The sequence below is a fragment of the Leptonychotes weddellii genome, chromosome 2, assembly GCF_054177405.1.
Source record: "Leptonychotes weddellii isolate Sample4059 chromosome 2, ASM5417740v2, whole genome shotgun sequence".
NCBI lineage: Eukaryota > Metazoa > Chordata > Mammalia > Carnivora > Phocidae > Leptonychotes > Leptonychotes weddellii.
The window spans coordinates 113,770,919-113,786,779 of NC_138370.1; the positions used below are offsets into that span (position 1 = coordinate 113,770,919).

The 15,861-nt window shown below is 40.0% G+C and overlaps 2 protein-coding genes across 9 annotated transcripts in view; one reads left to right on the forward strand and one right to left on the reverse strand.

Moving 5' to 3' along the window:
- Positions 1 to 15,861, reverse strand: part of LOC102748592 (putative E3 ubiquitin-protein ligase HERC6) — a 580,669-nt gene that overhangs the window by 199,288 nt on the left and 365,520 nt on the right. The window lies entirely within an intron of this gene.
- Positions 1 to 15,861, forward strand: part of ABCG2 (ATP binding cassette subfamily G member 2 (JR blood group)) — a 149,262-nt gene that overhangs the window by 98,708 nt on the left and 34,693 nt on the right. For all 8 annotated transcript variants that reach the window (XM_081812168.1, XM_081812166.1, XM_081812173.1 and 5 more), the window contains one exon: positions 10,826 to 11,047. In XM_081812168.1, the coding sequence (XP_081668294.1) occupies positions 10,826 to 11,047 (222 nt within the window). The remainder of the gene's footprint in view (positions 1 to 10,825; positions 11,048 to 15,861) is intronic.

Consider the following 15,861-nt stretch of genomic DNA (forward strand, 5'->3'; position numbering starts at 1 on the left):
TTAGCATGTCTCTCTCTGGTGATCCTTCTGAGTGATAGGCACTAAGACGGTCTATATATATTATGGTGTATATATTATACTATATAAATACAGCAGTTTCTCTAAAGTTTATCTCAAGTTGTCCAGCCTCATTTTGTAGGGCTTTAGGAAAAAGGGCAGTTTTCATTCTTAATGATTTCAAGATAAGAGAATGGGAGAAGATTAGAAACCTTGATTTGGAGAGTCATAGCCAGATATTGCAGGAAATCAGAAGAATTCAGGATCCAACCCAGTTTTATAGGCAAACAACACACACTCAAAGATAATTAATCAGAACTAAATCTAATATCCACAAAGGTGTGTTGTTAAATTATAATCTTTCTCTCAAAAGTGACCTTCATTCCTGTCAAAGATAGCCAAATTAAGATTAATTTGTTTGTAAAATAAGTCCAGTTTTAACAAACTTGGCCTAATTATTTACATAAGTACAGCAAGAATAGTAATTAAACATATAGGGTCTTTTAAAATCTGCTTTTTGGGAACTTTTATAAGGAATTTCAGATTGCACTTTAATACTTAAAATTTGCCATCAGATACTACTGCAATATCTATAGATGTCAGTGAGTTCCTCTCTTCTTGAGGTCCTCCAAATATCCTGAGGTTTCCTGCATCTGCCAGGAAGTGACATTCTTGACTCACCTGGTAAGGCTGCTGGGAGCTCTGTAAGCAAGGTATCGGGCCAACATCTCCAAGGGGCTTTATTGGTTCCATTCAGTCAACCATACTTCCTTAAAGCTGGTCGTATCTGAGTCTATGAATGTCTCTCTCAAATATGACATTCCAACCAAAGTCTTGGTAATACAACCAATGTTTCCAATAGTGTCCTGTAACAAGGGGAACAGATTCTAATTGAACTTATATAAATAATTGCCGTGAAAGCAAGAATAATCATTGAGAGTTTCTAAATTCTGGAGTTTTCAGGTGGGGAGAAAAGAAAATGTTTTAATATGTTCACAAAGGAATATTTTATCATATTTTTGTAAGCCATAGATATCTTAAGAGAAGTTTCCTTAAATTTGGAAGAGCAGAGAACCAACAGTTTTAAACCAGAGTTATAAAAACTGTAATTATTTTTTCTTAATTCACTTAGTCCCATGTAATTAATTTCAGTTTTGTTAGAGTGCAGTTTCTTTGTTAGTGCTGGAAATTCTTAGTTGAGTTTTGTGATCTTAAGGGTATCAGAAACCTGTATTTGTCAAAAGTCCTTTTTGTGAATCTCCTTGAAGTTGAAACACATTCTGCAAGAGCGTCAGAATAATAACTGTAAATGACAAAAGACTCAAAAATGGACATGGTTAAAGATATGATGAGAGTTCATTATAACGCGGTTGACAAGGAAATCTGGTTATTTCTGTGATACACAACATTTTAACATTTCAATAATTAGAATTTTAAGTGATGGCATTATACTGGGGCATATTAAAACTTTAGGAATTTTATATAATTTCTGGAATAGTTATGTAGCATTTACCCACATAATACAATCTAAGAAGGTTTATCATATTTGTTTGACAGTGTTTCCCATGTAACCTAACATACCAAATAAACAAGCCTAATTAGTCAACAAACTTTTATTTAGAATTTAAAGTTTTGGGAAGTTTGTTAAGAATATGAAAAACATTTTAAAGCACATGCCTAAATAGGATTAGAGATCATTGCAAAACTTAAAATTTAGCAATCTGTTTAAAGTGGCAATAAGAGATTATCTAGTTCTTAGCAAACCTCAGCTCCTTTAATATTGACATATTTTAGTATTCTTAAGTAATTAAAGACCTGATAAAAACAAATACAGAAACTTTGTTTTACTGGGCAGATAAAGAAAAAAAACTTTGTAATTTCTTATCAAGAGCAGACCAACAATCCAAGGAAACCTTGTCTTTTTTAACAGAGAGAAAAAACACATTTTCATTTTATACCAGTGTACTTTTTTTTTTCATTGTAAGTTTTTATTTCAATTCCAGTTAGTTAACTTACAGTGTTATATTAGTTTCAGGTGTACAATATAGTGATTCAACACTTCCATACAACCGCCTGGTGCTCATTACAAGTACACTCTTTAATCCCGATCACTTATTTAACCCCTCCCCCCAGCCTTTTTCCCTTTGGTAGCCATTAGTTTGTTCTCTATAACTAAGATTTTATTTTTAAGTAATCTTTATACCCAACGTAGGGCTTAAACTCACAAGCCTGAGATCAAGAGTTTGCACACTCCGCTGACTGAGCCAGCCAGACGCCCCAAGAGTCTGTTTCTTAAAAAAAAAAAAAAAAAAGATTTATCTATTTATTTGAGAGAGAGAGCAAGAGAGAGCATGAGTACAAGCCGGGGAAGGGGTGGAGGGAGAAGATATCCAAGCAGACTCCCGCTGAGCACTGAGCCTGATGCTGAGGTAGGGGGGTGCTTAGTCTCACCAGCCATGAGATCAGGACCTGAGCCGAAACCAAGAGTTGGACACTTAACGGACTGAGCCACCCAGGCGCCCAAGAGTCTATTTCTTGATTTCTCTCTCTCATTTTTTCCCTTTGCTCCTTTGTTTTGTTTTTTAAATTCCATATATGAGTGAAATCATATGGTATTTGTCTTTCTCTGACTGACTTATTTTGCTTCACAAAGTACTCTCTAGCTCCATGTCATTGCAAATGACAAGATTTCATTTTTTATTACTGAAGAATATTTCATTGTATACATATACCACTTCTTCTTTATCCATTCATCAGTTGATGGATACTAGGGCTGCTTCCATATCTTGGCAATTGTAAATAATGCTGCTATAAACATAGGGGTGCATGTATCCCTTTGAATTAGTGTTTTTGTATTCTTTGAGTAAATACCCAGTAGTGCAATTACTGGATCATAGGGTAGTTCTATTTTTAACTTTTTGAGGAACCTGCATACTGTCTTCCAGGGTGGCTGCATCAGTTTGCATTTCTTTCAACAGTGCCCAAGGGTTCCTTTTTCTCCATTTCCTTGCCAAAACCTGTTGTTTCTTCTGTTGTTGAGTTTGACCATTCTAACAGGTGTGAGGTGATTTACATCTCCCTGATGGTAAGTGATGATGAACATCCTTTCATGTGTCTGTTGGCCATCTGTATGTCTTCTTTGGAGAAATGTCTGTTCCTGTCTTTTGCCTATTTTGAAATTGCACTATTTGTTTTTTGGGTGTTGAGTTGTATCAGTTCTTTATATATTTTGGATACCAACCCTTTATTAGATATGTCATTTGCAAATATCTTCACGCATTGTAGGGTTGCCTTTAGGTTTGTTGATTATTTCCTTTGCTCTGCAGAAGCTTTTTATTTTGATGTAGCCCCAATAGTTTATTTTTGCTTGTGTTTCCCTTGCCTCAGGAGACATATCTTAGAAAAATGTTGCTATGGCCAATGTCAAAGAGGTTACTGTCTGTGTTCTCCTCTAGGATTTATATGGTTTCGGGTCTTGAATTTAGGTCTTTCATCCATTTTGAATTTATTTTTGTGTCTGGTGTAAGTAAGTGGTCCAGTTTCATTCTTTTGCACATTGCTATTCAGTTTACCCAACACCATTTGTTGAAGAGAGTGTCTTTTTGCCATTGGATATTCTTTCCTGCTTTGTTGCAGATTAGTTAACCATAGAGTTGTGCTTTCATTTCTGGGTTTTCTATTCTGTTCTGTTGACCTATGTGTCTTAATTTTGTGCCAGTATCATACTGTTTGATTACCACAGCTTTGTAATATAACTTGAAGTCTGAATCCTGATGCCTCCAGCTTTGCTTTTCTTTTTCAAGATTGCTTGGGCTATTCAGGGTCTTTTGTGGTACCATACAAATTTTAGGATTCTTTATTCTAGTTCTGTGAAAAATGCTGCTGGTGTTTTGATATGGCTTGCGTTAAAGCCCAGGGGCAGATTCCGAGTTTGGACTAACTTTCCTTTATCTCCATCTCCTGTCTCTCCCTCCTGCGAAACAGGCTTCTTCCCGGGTTGCTTTTCAGTGCCCCGGAGGAGGGGGGCAGCAGCCAGTGGGTTGGGCAGTGGTTCTTCTGTTTGTGTCTGGCCAGGTGGTTGTAGGATTTCCAGTGGCTGCCTGTCTTCCTTCCCCATTTCCTCATTATTTTCACTGTTGGGAAGGGGGTCAGGTGTCTTAAATTTTTGTCTATTCTTATCTCTTTGGATCATCAATTGGGTTCCTTCCTGTGAGGCATCCTTGTTTTCAAGTAACATAAAAGCCTGAATGTAAGGAATTTTATCCCAGATCATGTGAACCTGAGAAACATTTGAGTTATTTTTATCCTTGAATTTTAGAATGCCCAATTTCTATAAGCTCTTGCCTTTAAACTTAATTAAATAGAGCTCCTTTACAAATTAATTTTAGCAATACCATCTGGAGGTAGAGAAAATATCTCATTTGTAACACATATGGATACATATACACAAATGAGATGCAAACAAAATTTAACCTCTGTTTCAGTAATATTTGTGGAGAGGATATGAAAGACCCACTTTCTGATATCTTCCTTTTATTAAAGCAAATCTAATTACAAAATAGCATTATAATTTATGGATCCATTAAATAGTTATTTTCCATTGCCAGCTAGAACATGGTCAGTTTTGTCCACAGATAGCAACAAAGAAGCCAAGTGAAGCCCAGAGTACCTTCTTGAGAGTTCGTTCCTCCCCAAAAGCCAGGAGCTTCACTGATTAAATCAAACAGCTTCCTAGTTTCTGGCTGCTTAGTCTTACAGCTGGCTTTCTCTGTGTACACAAGAAAACTAATCCAGGGGCGCCTGGGTGGCTCAGATGGTTGAGCGTCTGCCTTCGGCTCCGGTCATGATCCCAGGGTCCTGGGATCAAGCCCCACATTGGGCTCCTGGCTCAGCAGGGAGCCTGCTTCTCCCTCTCCCTCTGCATCCCCACCAGCTCATGCTCTCTGTCTCTGTATCTCTGTGTCTCAAGTGAATGAACAAAATCTTTAACAAAAAAAAAACAAAAACAAAAAAAACAAAAAAACTAATCCAGTCCAAAGAACCGCATTTGGGATCTGAGACTCAGGTTATCCTTAAATATTCCCATTAGTAAGCACTTGCAAGTGTACGCTCCATATGTATTCTACATATAGCCTGCCAGAGTTTTCTGTGGGTGGTGGTTGTTTTTCCAGGGACTGTTTAGCTTTTGAAGCATGGTTCCCCATTCCTTTTGGTTTCAGTTTTCTTTTTAGAATAAGGCTTGAATAAGATCTAAGGATATTAAGTGTGGTGGATCAAGAGGGTGCTGCTTGTGAGAGTTATTTTCAAAAGGCTGCAATACACCCTCTGATGTGTCTTGGATTCTCTCAGTGAGGTCTAAGACCACTGAGAGGGCTGGGAGCACTGGATGATCAATCTTTATGTGTGCGTCCTTGGGTGAACCAATCGTTAATTACCTTATGAGATGGGACATTCCTTTGGGACCCCTACAGGTCTCGAGGAGGATCCTCTGACACTTCCGCTAGGCTTTCCGTCACCTGAAAGCCTCATTTGGCCAGAAGGGGCAAATGTCCCTGCTCTTCGGGAGCTAAGTGATTCAGTCTCTCATATTTCTAGCCAGAAAATTTACTCAAGCCTTATGTTAACAGTATACCAATTAGTATAATGTCAAATTAAAACAACGAACCCATCAACTCCAACCCCTCTAAGTTATTCCCACCTAGAGAACTTTCCCTGTAACCCTCAACAACCTGAATAAAAGTCAGGACCATCAACTCAAATTAAGGAGGGGCAGATGTCAAGAGAACTCATCTGATACATCTCTGAGGTGCTGAGAAGTCAGAGGGCCATAAAGGGCCTGTGCTGGTACCCAGAGCCAAGTTCCAGAGGACCCCCAGGAAATCTCACGGGAGTTACTCTGATATCCTGTTGAGTACACCAGGAAATGTAGATGCAAAATGAACAAACCTTTTTTAAAAATTTTAAAGAGCTGGCGCCGTGGCTTAGCTGGTTAAAGCGCCTGTCTAGTAAAAATTTTAAAGAGAAAGGAAAAGCGTTTTATTCGAGCCCAAGTTAGGACAGCTGCCCGCGATATAGTATCTTGACAAAGAAGAGAGTGCTTTGGGGAAGAAACATTTGGTGCAGGGTTATATATGTTTTCTACGTAAATAGTTACAAATCATGATGCTGAAGGACATTCCAGAAAGATCCAGACTTTATCTTATGCTTTTAGCGTGTTAAGGCTGTATGACTTTAATCTTATGGAAACCAGGGACGTTTGTTTTGTTTTTCTTATCTTTTTGTTTGGAATACTCCTTTTTTGGTTATTTTTTGAACGACGCAGACATATAATGTGTGCTCCAGGCAGAAAGAGCGCCTTTGCTTTGAGGTTTTGCTGAGTCATTTTGACCTTGGTGGGAGATATTAAAGCATAGCTTCCCTGAGAGCCCAGTAGCAGGGCCCACAAACGTTAAAAGTTGAAAATTTCCTTTATCATTGGCTGCTTAAATATTTCTTTTTAAAAAGATTTTATTTATTTATTTGACAGAGAGAGACAAAGCGAGAGAGGGAATACAAGCAGGGGGAGTGGGAGAGGGAGAAGCAGGCTTCCCGCGGAGCAGGGAGCCTGATGCGGGGCTTGATCCCAGGACCCTGGGATCATGACCTGAGCTGAAGGCAGATGCTCAACGACTGAGCCACCCAGGCGCCCTTAGCTACTTAAATATTTGCTCAGTTTTTTAGCCTCTAGCAACTTTCTGCCTGGTTTTTCTGAATTTTGCCCCACCCATGTGTGCGGAAAGGGCACAGAATGCTGGGTTTACCTTTGTGTTCCCTGCTTTCCAGGAATTTGGCCCTGCAAGTTCTGTTTTGGTTACTCTCATCAGAGAGAACTTTTCAAATAGTTCCGCCTTACGTTTTATCTATTTTTATGGTTGTTCTTAGGAGAATGTTTGGTTTGGAAAAGCTAGTCCATCATAGCCAGATAGAAAGTTCTTTGTGGATAACTTTGATTTTTAAAAATTAAAGTTAGGATTGTCGACTTCAATTAAAAAAAAAAAACAACCAAAACCAAAAAACTAAGTTTATGGACATTTCATATTTCAAACCTAGTTCACAAGCTATTAAGTATGTTAATCTAAATCTTTTTAATCTAAATCTTTTGTAACTTGTCTAATGAAGCATTTTTAAACTCCTTTTATAAATTTAATACTGTTTTTGGTTTAAATTCTTTACCTGATTCACTATTAGTTTGGTTTTCTAGATCATTTTTATACCTAATTCTAAATCTTCCTGGAATTTAAATATAGTCACCCATTATGAAGGGATTATATCATCCCAAAAAGTTTTGTTGGAGTTTATTTTCTTGGCTAATTGAGGGAGCATAACAACCAAGGGTATAAAGTCTGAGAATTAGTAAAATAAATAAATTCAGAGAAATTTCTCTTGTTTCTGACTGCCAGAATTAACCCCTTTTTTTGTAATAACTACGTGATAAACTCCAAAATAAAACAAAAACAAAAGCAGGGTGTTGGTGATCATGTGGTCTGCCCCTAATCTTGAGTTGTCTCATAATCTGGTTTTCAAACCAGGCAAGTCTGTCTCCCATTCATCTTTCTTCTGCTTCATGAATTTTGATTAATTTTCATATTCTCTATTTACTTTCTAAATGTTTAATTGACAGCTAATTGGAGTTTATGCATTCATAGTTTTGTCTGCCTCCCTAATATAGTTCCCATGGTTGTTCTTATCCCTGCAATATGGCCTATTCATTGGAAATGGAACTATATATTGCATTCCAGTTTAAAACAGACTTGTTTTTAAAAAATGCTTGGGTGCCTGGATGGCTCAGTCATAAGCATCTGCCTTTGGCTCAGGTCATGATCCCAGAGTCCTGGGATCAAGCCCCACATCGGACTCCGTGCTCTGCAGGAAGCCTGCTTCTCCCTCTCCCACTCCCCCTCTTGTGTTCCCTCTCTCGCTGTGTCTCTTTCTGTCAAATAAATAAAATCTTTAAAAAAAATTGAAAAAATAAAAAATGCTTAATATATTTTATTGAACCCACTATATCCCAAAAAATTTTTTTTAAAGATTTTATTTATTTATTTATTTATTTATTTATTTGAGAGAGAGAGTGTGAGCTCACGCATGGGAGGGGCAGAGGGTGAGGGAGAAGGAGAAAGAATCTGAAGCAGACTCTGCGCTGAGCACAGAGCCCATTGGGCTCCATCCCAGGGCCACAAGATCATGACCTGAGCCAAAATTAAGAGTCAGATGCTTTAACTGTCTGAGCCACCCAGGTGCCCCCAAGATATTTTTTAAAATTTTTATTTATTTATTTTTATTATTAACATATAATGTATTTGTTTCAGGGGTACAGGTCTGTGATTCATCAGTCTTACACAATACACAGTGCTCACCACAACACATACCCTCCCCAATGTCTTATCACCCAACCACCCCACCCCTCCCACCCCACTCCACTCCAGCAACCCTCAGTTTGTTTCCTGAGATTAAGAGTCTCTTACGGTTTGTCTCCCTCTCTGGCTTCATCTTGTTTCATTTTTTTCCTCTCTTCCCCTATGATCCTCTGCCTTGTTTCTCAAATTCCACATATCAATGAGATCATATGATAATTATTGCCTTTCTCTGACTGACTTATTTCACTTAGCATAATACTCTCTAGTTGTATCCATGTCATTGCCAATGGCAAGATTTCATTTTTTGATGGCTGCATAATGTTCCATTGTATATATACATATACCACATCTTCTTTATCCATTCATCTGTTAATGGACATCTTTCTGTGGTGCCAATTTATGATAACATGTCTGCTTTTATGGAGACAGAAAAGTCTGTTCCACTTACTGCTAGGTATGATTAAGTCAACAGCTATTACTTGAAACTATCTTCAGTATTATAACCCTATTTTATATATGCATAAGCATAAAGTATCTTTTGTTCTAAGGCACAAAATTTTTAAATCAGCATATGTATGTAGCACTCACATAAATGTTCATTTGATTGAACATCTTCTTTTTCCATTCATCTGTTGTTGGACATCTGGGCTCTTTCCATAGTTTGGCTATTGTGGACATTGCTGCTATAAACATTGGGGTGCATGTACCCCTTCGGATCCCTACATTTGTATCTTTGGGGTAAATACCCAGTAGTGCAATTGCTGGATCGTATGGTAGCTCTATTTTCAACTTTCTGAGGAACCTCCATACTGTTTTCAAGAATGGCTGCACCAGCTTGCATTCCCACTAACAGTGTAGGAGGGTTCCCCTTTTACTGCATCCTCGCCAACATCTGTCGTTTCCTGACTTGTTAATTTTAGCCATTCTGACTGGTGTGAGGTGGTATCTCATTGTGGTTTTGATTTGTATTTCCCTGATGCCGAATGATGTGGAGCACTTTTTCATGTATCTGTTGACCATTTGGATGTCTTCTTTGGAAAAATGTCTGTTCATATCTTCTGCCTATTTCTTGATTGGATCATTTGTTCTTTGGGCGTTGAGTTTGATAAGTTCTTTATAGATTTTGGATACTAGCCCTTTATCTGATATGTCATTTGCAAATATCTTCTTCCATTCTGTCGGTTGCCTTTTGGTTTGGTTGACTGTTTCCTTTGCCGCTTGTTGGGCCCCAGCTCGAAGAGAACTGGCCCAACTATGCCGCGGATAATGGTCTATGGCAACCCCGAGCTGAGAGCCTGCTCCTCGGCTCCGTCTCTGCAGCCGGCTTTCCCGCTCTGATACCTGGGAGCTATGTTACACTCAGGCACCCCCAGTCTTTCTGTGACCCCAAGGGTCCTGAGACCACACTGTCCCATGAGGGTTCCACCCCCAGCTTAGCCACTGGAGCGACGTCCCTCAGCAGAGCCGACTTCCAAAAGTTCCAATTTTGTGCTCTGCTGTTCTATCACTTGCTGGTAGCGGCCGACGGAGGCCCCCTCCCCCGCCGTCTACCCTCCCGAATATCGCCTCGGATTCACTTCTCCGCACGTCCTACCTTCCAGAAAGTGGTCACTTTTCTGTTCCAAGAGTTGCTGCTATTCTTTTCTTCGATCTCCTGTTGAGTTCGTAGGTGTTCAGAATGGTTTGATCCCTATCCAGCTGAATTCCTGGGACCAGACGAAGTTTAGGTCTCCTACTTCTCTGCCATCTCGGACCATGTCTGCCCCCAAAATATTTTTATTTAAGCATGTAATCAGTATAAAAATGACTAATGAGGTATTTTACATTCTTTTAAAGTTTAGATCTTCATTTTTGTTTTTTTTAATTGAGATATAATTGACATATACCATTATGTTAGTTTCAGGTGTGCAACATAATGATTTAATATTTGTATATATTGTGAAATGATCACCACAAAAAATCTAGTTAACATCTGTCACACACAAAGTCACATTCTTTTTTCTTTTTTTAGATTTTATTTATTTATTTGACAGAGAGAAACACAGCGAGAGAGAGAACACAAGCAGGGGCAGTGGGAGAGGGAGAAGCAGGCTCTCCGCTGAGCAGGGAGCCCGATGCGGGGCTCAATCCCAGGACCCTGGGATCATGACCTGAGCCGAATGCAGACGCTTAACGACTGAGCCACCCAGGCACCCCTCACATTCTTTTTTCTTGTGATGAGAACTTTCAAGATCTGCTGTTTTAACAACTTTCAAATATACAATGCAGTGTTGTTATCTATAGCCACCATGCTGTACATTATATTCCCAGGACTTACTTATTTTATAATTGGAAATGTGTACCAAAATGGACTTGTTTTAAGTGTACTCTTACTGGTGTTTGCAATCTCATTTATCTGGACTATCAACTTACTGTTGCTTTTCCCTCTACAGAAGGGTCAAAACTCTCCAGATGTCTTCCAATAATGATCAAGTTTTTATCCCAATGTCACGAAGAAACACCAATGACCTCTCCAGGATGACCTCCAACAACCTGAAGACATTTACTGAAGTAGCCGTGTTAAGTTTTCATAACATTTGCTATCGAGTAAAAGTGAAGAGTGGCTTTCTTCTTGGCCGAAAAACAGTTGAGAAAGAAATCCTGACAGATATCAAGTATGTGCATGAATTTGTATTAAAATAGTTTATTGACATACAGTGAGCTTTACAGGTTTTTGCTTATTGCAAATAAAGGTGTTACAAACATTTGTGTGCAAGTCTAATCAAACATACAGACACATGCTTTTATTTCGTGTGCCTAACTTGGAGTGAAATGGCTGGGTCACATATTAGGTATATGGTTCGCTTTAAAGGAACTGCCAAACTGTTTTTATTTATTTTATTTAAAAATTTTTTTTACTTATTTGAGAGAGAGAGAGATCACAAGCAGGGGGAATGGCAGGCAGAGGGAGAGGGAGAAGCAGACTCCCTCTGAGCAGGGAGCCCGATGCGGGGCTCGATCCCAGGACCCTGGGACCATGACCTGAGCCAAAGGCAGACGTGTAACAGACTGAGCCACCCAGGCACCCCTGCCAAACTGTTTTTAAAGTGGTTGTTCCATGTGCATCAACTTTAGTTTGAGAAACTGAACAATTAATGTGTCATTTAATTTTTTTCTGGGTATGCCCTGGCGTTCACTAGCAAGCGACTGGCTGTATGATTTGCTAGTTCTTGGTCATGGGGATATAATTGTCATCCCTGGAGCTTTAGTTTTCTGATCTTTGAAACAGAGAAGATGTGCGGCTGTAACTTATGAGCCGGACACTTTCAGGTACTTATGCACTTTATGTCCTTTATGTTCAAGATGCTAGCGTCTGGGAGTTGCAATGACAGTATGCTGTAAAAGTACTTTGGTTTTCAAATACACTTGTTTTAAATGAGTGGTCTGTTTATATAGTAGTTTGTACCATGTACTTAATGCTTCTCTCCATTACACAGGCAGACAGAGACTATTGAAATAGAAGAAAAGATTTTTAAAATTTATTTGACAGAGACATAGCAAGAGCAGGAACACAAGCAGGGGGAGTGGGAGAGGGAGAAGCAGGCTTCCCGCCGAGCAGGGAGCCCGATGCGGGGCTCAATCCCAGGACCCTGGGACCATGACCTGAGCCGAAGGCAGACGCTTAACCACTGAGCCACCCAGGCGCCCCTATTATCATTATTCTTGATACTCCCATTGTTTCTCATTCGGTTAGTGAGAGACCTTTGCTTTTTTTAACTCATTCTTTTGACCTGTCCTCTCATTTGAGTATTTTTTGACACAGCAAGAAGTTTCAGACTCCCTGAATACTTTTCCTGCTTCAGACCTGGAATCAGCTGTTGTTCCTTTTTGTGGAGGATGGTATTTACAAACCAAGATCTGGGTGTTTGGGATATTTGTTGCTGTTGGGATGTCCTCTGTCCTATGCCTTCTCAGTGCATAGACCTAGGGAACACATATCTGTATATATGTATACACACATGTGCCTAAAACTTTCTATCTCTATCTGTGTATGTAGATTAAAACCTAGGACTTCTCATTAATACCTCCAATTGTATCTAATACCCTAGCATTCTTTCCACATTTCTTTTTTTTTTTTTTTAAAGATTTTATTTATTTATTTGAGAGAGAGAGAATGAGAGAGAACACATGAGAGGGGATAGGGTCAGAGGGCAAAGCAGCCTCCCTGCCGAGCAGGGAGCCCGATGCGGGACTCGATCCCGGGACTCCAGGATCATGACCTGAGCCGAAGGCAGTCGCTTAACCAACTGAGCCACCCAGGCGCCCCTTTCCACATTTCTATGTTTGTAAAACATCTCAAAAAGTGAAAACCCTGGCTCTCATTATCCTTGATATACTTACTGATTTGCTCACTTTTCTCATTCTTTGATACAAGTAAATAGCCCACCCTTCAGCTGTCACCTCTCTTTCTCCCACGTCCCTTCACAGCCTGTGTTCTGTTACAGCTATCAAGTTTTTCCTTCTTCTTGACATTTTTTTTTCAAACTTGTCTTTTTGTTTTCCTGTAATTGTTATTTATAAAAATGCAGAGACTCACTTACTCAACAAATTTTAGACATCTGCTAGGTGCTTGACATCGTGCAAGATGCTAGTGACAGAGATATGTCCTCTGTTCTCAGAAACCTTCTAGTCTAATGGTGGATTCAGACAAGTAAGGCACATCACTGTGTTATTCTACTGTGATGGAGGGATGGGAAGACCCTGTGGAAGCCCCTAAACTTAAATTGGAGGGCCGGGGGCATGAGAGAGAAAGTGAAGAGTGTGTTATAGTGTGTGTGTGTGTGTGTGTGTGTGTGTGTAGAGCAGGGTAGGGAGGGATGGTGCTCCAAGCCGTGGGAACGGCATGGACGTCTCCATAAAATGAGACCGGAGGATTCACCATTATGTACTAAGATGCAATCGATGTGCCGTGAGTCCTTCAGCTAGGTTTCACTTGATGTGTTCGGCATTTAGTGATCTACCCCTTGTATACCACTGGCTGCATGCTATGGTGGGGTGGGTGGTAATGTGAGATGACACCATTTATTATTATTATTTTTTAAGACTTTATGTATTTATTTGAGAGAGAGAGCACAAGCACGGGGAAGAGGCAGAGGCAGAGGGAGAAGCAGGCTCCCTCCTGAGCAGGGAGCCCGATGCGGGGCTCGATCCCAGGACCTGGAGACCATGACCTGAGCTGAAGGCAGACGTGTAACCGACGGAGCCCCCCGGGGGCCCGAGATGACACCATCTTGTTGACAGGGTTTTACAGTACAGTGAGGGAAACTGTCCTGCACACAAAGGCTGTAAAGCAGTAAATAAGGGTGGGAAATGAGTTTTGAGGGATGATAGTAGCGTGGAGAGTGGGGTGAGGAAACAAGGGAATTGTAGACCATAAGCCAGAACAGGGGTCAACAGCCTTTCTGTAAAGGGCCTGCTAGTAAATATTTTCCGCTCTATGGGCCATACATCTGTGCTGCAATACTCAGGTCTGTCACTATAGCGTGAAGGCAGCCGCGGACGTAAATGAAAGAGTGCGGCTCTGTTCCAGTAACACTTTATGAAAGCAGAGAACAGAACTAGCTCTTATTTGCTGATCCCTGGACTAGAGTGCAAACTCCGCATGGCCTAGGGATTTGTTTTATTCTCAGCTCTGTCCCATGTCCTAGAAGAGGGTCTTGTCATCCGTAGTAGTCACTGGATAATTGTGTTGAATGAATGGAAGGAGAATTAGCCACTGCTCCCAACTGGAACTCTTTCTTGCATTTGTGATTGTACGTTATGGTTGTTTTCTGTAGTGTTAGGGTTTAATGCCAAAGTCAGCCCAACTCGGGGACCTGAAAGATTGTCCTAGAGCATTCACATTTAATTTTGGGTTAATCGTTTAGGATTGGTTGGTCTTTATTTGAGAAGGTATTTTTTTTTTTTTTTTTTATTTGAGAGAGAGAGTGAGAGAGAGAAAGAGCACAAGAGGGGGGAGCGGGAGAGGGAGAAGCAGCCTCCCTGCCGAGCAGGGAGCCCGATGCGGGACTCGATCCCGGGACTCCAGGATCATGACCTGAGCCGAAGGCAGTCGCTTAACCAACTGAGCCACCGAGGCACCCTTGAGAAGGTATTTTAAAAACCTGGAAAAGTTTTCTGACAATGACGTCTTAGTGAATAACAAGCTTATTTCTGGTCATTTAAGAAGTTACTGGGTAGCTATTAATAAAGAAGATGCATCGAGAGCTACAGATAAATGCATCTTGGAAGTTCACTCAACCAGGTTGTCTTTTTACATTTGCGGACAGGGGAAGACGTCACTGAAAGAATAAGAGATCTTTCTGTTCTACAGCTTGTTCCTGGTTTATCAAACTCATTGTATTCGTCCAGTGTTTCAGCGAGAGGCACCTCAGTTCATGAGCAGAGTGAGAGCTACCTTTCACCCTAGCATCCACCAGCCATTTTATAGTTGTGACAATTTAAGCACAATAGTCAGTAAATGCTGAGGTCCTCCTCGGTTGAGGCACTGTGGTAAATTGCTACGTGAAGTTTATCACTCATGGTTATATAGCCATAGATTGGCCTCTGTGAAAATCATTACCTGGGAATGAAATAGATTTCAGCTTTGGAACAGATACTGTTTTTTTCTGTGGAATAAATTTTGATTTATCAGTTTCAATACAGATTGGGCATAGACACCAAGGTTTTGAAGGGCTTTTTCAGGTCTCTATTTTGTCACACCTGTTTAACTGGAGAGGCCCTACTCTTTTCTTTTTCTTTCTTTTTTTTTAAATATATTTTTAAGAGATTTTATTTATCTATTTTAGAGGGGAGGGAGGGGCACAGCCAGAGGGAGAAAGAGTCTTAAGCAGACTCCACATGGAGCACGGAGCCCAACACTGGGCTCGATCCCAATACCCTGAGATTAGGCCCTGAGCCAAAAATAAGAGTCGGACATTGAACTGACTCTACCACCCGGGTGCCCCTGGAGAGGGCCTACTCTTAATTCTCCTTTCTCCAGTCCATTTTCCTTACCAGTCTACTTGTTACCTTCAGGATAAAATTCAAACTACTTGCCTTCTTCTTGAGTCTCAGCACAGTAAACCCTGCCTTAATTTTTTCCACCTTTTTGCTGAGTATTCACTACCCTTAAACATCTACTTAATTTGTTTGGGACATGCTGTGTGTACTCCATGTTTATATATCCTTAAAGGTTGTTCCTTAACAGAAAGTGGCATCCACCACTTCTATGCTGAGAATTTTCCAGTCCACTTACCTGATACTTTATGGGGAAGAAAATGATATATCCTGAGGGTACATGTTTTACTTTTCTTTCTTTCTTTTTAAATTTATTGTTATGTTAATCACCATACATTATATCATTAGTTTTTTATTACTTTCTTTCTTTTTTTAAAAAATATTTTATGTATTTATTTGACAGAGAGAGAGAGGCAGCCAGAGAGGGAAC